The 8,866-nt window shown below is 42.2% G+C and overlaps 1 protein-coding gene across 1 annotated transcript in view; it reads left to right on the top strand.

Moving 5' to 3' along the window:
- The first annotated feature begins 773 nt into the window (after window positions 1-773).
- The window catches only part of LOC129922933 (snaclec echicetin subunit alpha-like), a 30,025-nt gene continuing 21,932 nt past the window's right edge, over window positions 774-8,866 (top strand). Inside the window, exon 1 of the mRNA XM_056011185.1 lies at window positions 774-902. Within this exon, the coding sequence (XP_055867160.1) occupies window positions 857-902 (46 nt within the window). The 5' untranslated portion in view covers window positions 774-856. The remainder of the gene's footprint in view (window positions 903-8,866) is intronic.

Here is an 8,866-nt window from a genome sequence, read left to right as displayed (position 1 = left end):
TGTGTGATAGCATGGTGAGTGGTGAGGGCATGTGTGATTACGTGTGAGTGTTGAGGGCGTGTGTGATAGCATGGTGAGTGGTGAGGGCATGTGTGATTACGTGTGAGTGTTGAGGGCGTGTGTGGTAGCATGGTGAGAGGTGAGGGCATGTGTGATTACGTGTGAGTGTTGAGGGCGTGTGTGATTACGTGTGAGTGGTGAGGGCGTGTGTGATTACGTGTGAGTGGTGAGGGCATGTGTGATTACGTGTGAGTGTTGAGGGCGTGTGTGATTACGTGTGAGTGTTGAGGGCGTTTGTGATTACGTGTGAGTGGTGAGGGCGTGTGTGATTACGTGTGAGTGGTGAGGGCATGTGTGATTACGTGTGAGTGGTGAGGGCGTGTGTGATTACGTGTGAGTGGTGAGGGCGTGTGTGATTACGTGTGAGTGTTGAGGGCGTGTGTGATTACGTGTGAGTGTTGAGGGCGTGTGTGATTACGTGTGAGTGGTGAGGGCGTGTGTGATTACGTGTGAGTGGTGAGGGCGTGTGTGATTACGTGTGAGTGGTGAGGGCGTGTGTGATTACGTGTGAGTGTTGAGGGCGTGTGTGATTACGTGTGAGTGTTGAGGGCGTGTTGAAAGTGTGTTGAAAGTGTTTGTGAATGGGGACATTCTTATAGACTACTTCCAGCATGATAACTCTAATGTTATTCAATAATAAACCAATAATCAATGCCAGGAAAGATGGGATGACAGATTCAACAGACTCAGTTTGACAGTGAACAAACTGTTGGCGATCTTAAGCCTATTTGAATATTAGTTCAGAGAGTAATATGTTCAGTTTTTCATCGCTTCAAATCTGTGGTGGGATTAAGTGATGGAGGAACTTATTCTTGTCTTCGCTCTGGCTCAGTTGGTAATAGGTATGTTAGGTCTAGTTCAAAGCCCAACTTGATTACTTTATTTTCTTGTGAGGGTGTCAGTGTGTACAAAAACGTTTGTATGAATCCTGTACCCAAAAAGATAAATAGTATAAATATATAAATGTAATTAGTAGTTTGGTCTCTATTATTCTCTAACGAAAACTAATTGTCTTTTCAATCAAATTGAGTTTCTAGAGCAGTGTTTCAACTTGTACATTTTGGACTCAGTCAAATAAAAAAACAAATATGACTTTACAGTAACGTAATTTGTTTATATCTGTAATTAGTATTAGATTTATTACACCACGATTTTTTAAAAAATTTTTAGCTCTATCGAAGCTCTTCCTAGAAAATCATTTATTTTTTTCTCTTTCGATCAATTACCTCAATCATTGACCAGAATTGAGTAATCTCAATTCTCCAAATATTTGAGCTTGGTAAGTTATAAAACGCAACCAACTTATCATTTGAACGAATTCTTTCAAAATAAAAACGAAATAGTTGAAGACTAAATCGTTATATCTGGTTTGTTTGCAATAAACAATTTCTACAATAATATATATATATATATATATTAGACTAGATATTTTTAACCCAGATTTATTTTTTCATCTTAAATGCAGATCGACATATCTGGGTACATATACACTATACCTCAAATAACTAGGGGTTGCTTGGCTGAGTGACAAAAGCCGCATGGTTACCTATCAAGGGATCTCGAGTTCGAATCTCAGGCTAAGATGTTTGCAAAGCGGCTAAAGTTAAACTATATGGGAACTTTCTCCCAAATACTCCCTCTTCAAACTAGTCAGTAAAGGAGATTGGACCGAAGCGCTTTCAACATGTTATGAGCATGAATGTTGCAAAAACAATTTTAAAAATAGATTTACCTTTTTTTTTTTATAAATCTCTGCAAACGCATCAAATTCTTTAAAGGGGCGCAATTTTAGAGGTAGACATACTGATAACATACTCAATAAAAATATAAATACTTGCCAACGAGACTATTTATATTTATATGCCAGCTATCATGGGCGTAGCCGGGGGGAACTGGGGGTTCACCCCCCCCCCCCGAAATGAAATCCCCCTCTCAGAGAGGTGGGGGAGTCGGAGTTTATTGACTGATTTTTAGCTATGATTTTGTTTATTTTAGGTGAGATTTTAATACTAAACCATCACTTGCCCCAGCGCAGCCAAGGGGGTTTTGCAGTTAAATCCCCCTCATCTATGAAACAATAAAAAAAAAAAAAAAGCAAACGACAATCCCTACATTCTAAGAGCACAGCTAAGGAATACTGTGATTTTTAAACCCCCTCCGAAATTAACGATAAAACCCTCTCTTCAATATAAGACATTCCATTCATCAGTCACCATATTCTATAAGCGTAGCCAAGAGGGGTTTTGTATTGCTCAGAATGTAATAAAGATTATTTATGTACACACACACATACATATATATATATATATTAGGGGGGGTCTCCACCCAAACTCCTCTCCACCGAAGAAAAATCCTGGCTACGCCCATGCCAGCTATTCATTATACTATCTTAATTGATAGGGGGAAAATACCAATGGTCGCTAAGGATTCTGTAAAATTCTCTCCAAAATATAACTTTTGATCTTCAGTTAAAACCCGAAAGATTGCTTCTGTACATAAAAAGGATCTAATCATTCTAGACACTAAATTTAGACTTGTTTATACTATCGGGGAAATTTCAGTATAAATAACTGACGTATGGCGTCTAATTCAAAATTGTATAGTCTAAGTCTTATAAGGAAAAGAATCCAGTTTTCTCTCGCACGTCCATTGACGCATAGTTGGAAGAAGTTGAGTGACTGTCACATATTTTACATTTAGTCAACAGACTGAAATAGGATTGAAAGCAATACACGTGTCACGGTGTTTATTATGATTAATGTTGATTGCCTCGAATATAACAAGTTCATTTGCTTGAAGTAGCCAGCTGGTAAGATGAATTAAATCTTATATGAAGATGTCAACTGATATATGTGACTTGCCGGGAATTCTTTATAATGCTTAGATCTAATGTTAACTGTTAGATTCAATGAAGAAGAACTTCTTGATTTAAATACAAGAACTTTAATTCTTAACTTGAAAACATTAAATGTATAAAACAGCAATTACAAAAGTGAACTGTATTTAATATAAAACATTGCTACAAGATAAACTAGATTCTAACTCAAGATAATACGTCTCTACCCTATCAATATCTCTCGATCGACTGAAGAATTAATATTCTATATCCCGCTTCTTTGTTCTCCATCTCGAGTCTGCTCCTCCCCCTTTCTGTGGCGCTACCAACAAAAGTATAGCTTTCTAACACGTGACAAGCGTATCATTGATTTGAGTGATGCTTGTCACATCATTGGCCTCCTTCAGTCGTAGAACGACCATGGTTCATCTCGCACACTTCCTCTTGTGGCTGTGGAGCCCTATTTGGGAGAGACACTACCGTCCACAAATATCGCAGGTTAACGTGGCGTTTGTTTCGGTGGTAGAGGGGCTGGCCATTGTAGGCATTGTCCGTTTTTCTTCCAGGGCTGAGGCCCATGTTCTTTTGCTATCCATAGCTTTCTTGGTCACTGTCTCTCTCCATCTTTTGCTGTCTAGAGCTATGTATTCCCAATGGTCAGTATTGATGTTCACTGATTTGAGGTCCCGTTTTATTACATCTATGTAACGGAGGTGGGGGCGACCAGTTTTTCTTGTGCCAGTCGCGAGTTGACCATAGAGGATGACTTTCGGGATGCGCTTGTCCTCCATCCGGCGAACATATCCAAGCCAGCGCAAACGGCATTGTCTGAGGGCTGTAAAGATGCTGGGAATACCTGATCGTGCAAGGATCTCAGTATTGCACACTTTTTCTTTCCATGTGACATTCAAGATCCTACGGAGACATCGCAAATGGAATGAGTTAAGTTTTATCTCTTGCTTTGTGTAGGTGGTCCATGATTCACTGCCATACAGTAGTGTACTCATAAAGCATGCCTTCTAGACTTCCATTTTATTCACTGTAGTGAGCTTCTGATTTTCCCAAACTCTTGACCTGAGTCTAGCGAAGGTCGAGTCAGCCTTCCCTATGCGTTTTTTTTTAATCCCCTCTTCTAGAGACAGGTCATCTTGACTTGTGGATCCCAGATAGCAGAATTCATTTACGGCATCCAGCTTGTTATCGTCTATGAGGATGGAGGGTGGTGCTGTAGCAGGTGGTCCCATAACATTTGTTTTCTTTGTGCTAATAGTTAAGCCATATTCTTTACAGGCCTGAGAGAAGCCGGACATTAGTAACTGAAGTTCCTCTGTGAGTGTGCCACTACTGTTGCGTCATCCGCGAAGAGCATATCTCTTATGAGGGTTGTTCTGGTTTTAGTTTAGGCCCTCAGTCTAGCAATATTTAGAAGTTTGCGCTCGAATCTGGAATGCAGTTATTTGCCTTCGGTGGATTTGTCAAACGCGTGGTGGATTAGCATTGAGAAGAGTATTCCAAAGAGGGTTGGGACCAGAACACATCCTTGTTTGACTCCGCTGCTTATATTGAAACTTTCGGAGCAGGCACCGTTAAACTGTACTGTACCCATCATGTTTTGGTGGAAAGAGACAATAATATTTAGTAGCTTGGGTGGACAGCCTATTAACTGTAAGATTTTAAAGATGCCATCTCTGCTGACTAGATCAAAGGCCTTTGTCAGGTCGATGAATACGATTTACAAAGGCATTCTTTGCTCTCTGCACTTTTCCTGAAGTTGGAGAAAATCATGTCAATTGTGGATCTCCCTGAGCGAAAACCGCACTGTGATTCTGGATAGACTCGATCAGCAAGTTTTTGTAGCCTGGGAAGTATCACTCGAGCAATGACTTTGCCTACAAAGCTTAGGAGAGAGATTCCCCTGTAGTCTGTCGCTTCGATAGTTACTACAGAGTAGATTACTCCCGCCCCTTTTTTTTAACGTGATATGTTGTGACTACGTGTTTTCCCCCTTCCCTCTTGTTTTCTCGTGGACTATCCGCAGAGTGATCTTTCCCTTACTCCTTACTACTCGTTTAAACTGTTCAGGGAAGAATAGAATTATATATATAGATTATTTAAAATGGACTTAGGTCGAGGTTAAATGTCAGGTCACTGGTTTTTCCTAGGACGTTGTGACATGCAAGGTTGTTAACGCCGGAAGTGGTAATGGTTTAAGCCCATCATTATCTATAAAATGCTTCCAATGACATGCGTCTCAAACAGCCTCTGACAACCACTCCAACTCCTGACCTTCACGAGTGGTTCAGATACTGAGCCTGGCGGAACCGTTACCACAGACAGGAAAAGGGGCAAAGGTGAGCAACTGGCGCCTAAACCAGTAAGCTTCGGGCAGGAGGGGGCTCGTTAGCCTTGGTTGGCTACCCATCTAGGAGAAGAAAACTCTGAATCCAAACCTCCGCTGCCTTGCAGCTATACCCAAACGCGGAAAAGGCTTCGGGAGACAACCCTGAGGAAAAATCAGGAGCTGGTGACCCTTAGGCAGATTGTGGCACACCGTGCTACAACCTGGCAGAGCCTGCGGCACTAATGATCCCAAACTGTATCGTATATTCCGTTCCTTTGGTCACATCAGCTGTGCGGAGAGGGGGGAACTGCTGTGTTGGCGACAACGTTCCGACCATAAACAATGCCCAGGCTTTCATCTCACTAATTCAAAGCCCTAACCCCAAAAAACTGGAGAGGACACTCCAGCTTCGCATTTGGCGTCGGCCAAACACGGGAAGTGGCAGTCACCGGTTATAAGCTCAAATGCTCAATTGACGTAGAGCAGGGCGCCAGGGGCCAAAATCTGAAAAGCAGGCCCAAAACGAATGTACCAGTCGACAAAGCCCCGACTCCAAAATAGTTTTCTTGCATTGTTCACTACAGAAACTTGACATCTACAGCTTATTATTCATCCTATTCAAAAGACCTTTTGAATAATATTTTACTTGAAAATTATTCTAATATGAATTTACAGTTTTTTTCTACATCGCTAATACAACATTGTTCTTAAAAAGATAAGATACCCAACATATTTAGATTAAGATTTTGAGGATCGCAGCCGATCTTTATTTTGTTACAGAACTATAATTCAAATCTCTAAATAAAACATTTCGAAAATGGGGGGATTCTACTCTAAATTTTTTGCACTTTTAGGATTTAAATATAGATAGTGAGTTATTGCCCAAATTTTTTATACAACAGAAAATTATCAGTATGAGTAAAGGTTTGAATAAGATGACTTGGAAAATTATATTTGGGTTCAGAACTCATCTCAATTTTTACTCTTATAATTGAAGATTTTGTATGAATTATAAATTTTCCAAAACAAAGTCTTATTTAAAATAATAAGATTAATTCGTATGCAATTACATAAACTCTGTCGCCACATTTGACTTTTCTGTTTTAAAACGCCATCTTTTCATTTCAAATGGGGAGAGGGCGGTAGAGTGAAAACGTTAATCCTCGCTCCTTTTTTTTTTATAATTTCTGCTAATGATTGCATTTGGCATTAAAGAATAGATGGTGGGGTTACTCGATAAAAGAATTTAATTTATAGCATATATAAATTATATTAGTGACAATTTTTTTTTCATTTTGTAATTTCTTAACTAAAATACAAAAAGAAAAAAAGGATTGGTTTGTCCATTGGGCGGAAGGCAATTGCAGGTATCACCTGGTACAACCCTTTTTCATTTTATATTTACAAATGATAAAATTTGAGAACAGAGTGTGGTTGCGATGAGAACCCATTGAAACCTGACGAAGTCTTTGAGAGACATTTGCAAGTCGAGACATTCCAACCAGGTCGGCACCCAACAGACGTTGGTCAGCCTATACAGACTGGAGAGGAAAGTCCTGATGGTGATCGAGAGAATCCAAGGAAGCCTGAAGTTGGCCCAGCTGCCAAGACCTTAAGAGGGAAGTCATGATGGTGGTCAAGAGAATCCAACGTGGATGGCGATGAAAGCACGACGTCGAGGCAACCATGTCAAGGCAAACTGGAGGAGAAAAAGGAAGCTGACTGCAACATGGATGGCTCCATCAAGCTCAAGAGGCAAGCCAACTGCCACCGATCGACCCCCACCTACAGCGATGAAACTTCGCAGCCAATGCCATGAAGCTGGATCTGCCCGGGACGGACAGATCTAAGGAGGGGGCAGTGTTATAAACCTGGTGGTGGCACAGATGGGGGTAGTGGTGTGTGTGTAGTCAGCCGACGCAAATCGCCCCAGGCCAGCGCTAGACGAGCGGTCAACCGTGACGAGTTACGACGATCGGCCGAGACGAGTGTCAACATGATGGTTCGGGAAGGATCGCCGTCGTGAACAGAGCTCAGGAGCGTCACGAGGAATGTAGTCATGTGACGAAGCTAGAAACGTCGAGCGATGTTCCGTCCGGTTCTAGAAGGCCATTAGGGACCCTATATAAGAGAGGAGGTGTCGCAGTCAAGACGGTCGAGAAATGGGGCTCAATACAGCAAAGTTCAGAAAAGGGGTTCACGACAGAAGGTTCACTACAGCACAGTTCAACGGTGTGGTTCTGTACGGAGCATTACGACGGTTCAGTGCGGAGTACTGTCAAGTACAGTTGAGACGACTGGAGTCTTGATCTTGGTCTGTGATCGAGTCCGACACAACGAGCCTAGTGTGTGAAGTCAGTCCTGAACTGTTGAACCCAGCGCAAGCCCGGAACGAGACGGAGAGGCCAGTGCAAGAGTTTGATACGGAGGTACGGTGTTATCGGAGAGATATTTGTACAGTGTACGTGTTGCCAATTGTACAGTGTTGGCTGTTATTTATTCAACTATTAAAGTGTTACGTTACTTTGGAGCCCTGAGTTGTCAAGTTCTTTAAGTTGGTGGTGTCTGGTGCAGTTTGCAGAGAGCCTGGATAGTGAGATTCGTAACAATATACAAATGGGTTAAAACATTAACACAAAAACTATGATTTTCCCATAAAAATAGCACCGCCCCCCCTGCATTCAGAGGGCTATAGTGGGGAGGACAACAGAAGCAATGCCCCCCCCCCACACCTCACCGAATCGGCTAAGAAACCAGTAGTGTAGCGACATAATATAAAAAATTATATTGTAATTTAACTAATTTAGTTCACAAACTATGATTTCTATTAAAAGTAGGACCGCCTCTCCACTCAAAGAGTTTAGGTTGGAAAGGCAGTAGATGTATTCGTCCCCACCCTCAAGCTGCTAACAGGGGAACGACATAATATTGTCACTAACTCGTCTTTGATACCTTCGCTCTTTATAAAGAGTCCTTGCTGGCCTTCTCGAAACGGACAGAATGCCGCTCGACGTTTCTGGGTGGTCAGATGACTACAATTCTCGTGACGCTCCTGAGCTGTGTTCAGGACGCCGATCCTTCCAGAATCGTCATGTTGAAACTCGTCTCGGCTGACCGTCGTAACTCGTCACGCTCGACCGCTCGTCTAGCGCTGGCCTGGGGCGATTTGCGTTGGCTGACTACACACACACACAGCATCCCCATCTGTGCCACCACCAGGTTTATAACATTGCCACTTTCTTAGATCTGTCCGTCCCGGGCAGATCCGGCTTCACCATGGTACTTGTGGAGTCTGTAGATGTGGACTACTTTCAGTTTGGACCTTGGGCTCTTCTGTATTCGATACACGACATCGTTGATTCTTTTTACCACGCGGTAGGGTCCTTCCCAGTCTTTTTGAAGCTTTGGTGACTTGCCTTTTCGTCTTTGTGGGTTGTACAGCCATACCAGATCATTCTCATGAAAGCCAGTGGCATTGGCCCGTTTATCGTACCTTGTCTTCATCTGGTCACTGTTGATCTTGATGTTTCTGCGGGCTAGAGCGTGAGTTTTCTCCATCCGTTTTCGGAGATTTGCGACATAGTCTGTCGAAGAGGCTGGCACATTTCCCGGAATCCCGAATAGCAAGT

Source organism: Biomphalaria glabrata, chromosome 14 (genome assembly GCF_947242115.1).
Source record: "Biomphalaria glabrata chromosome 14, xgBioGlab47.1, whole genome shotgun sequence".
Taxonomy (NCBI): Eukaryota; Metazoa; Mollusca; class Gastropoda; family Planorbidae; genus Biomphalaria; species Biomphalaria glabrata.
Note: the sequence above shows the minus strand (reverse complement) of the source record. Positions and strands in the feature narration are given on the sequence as shown.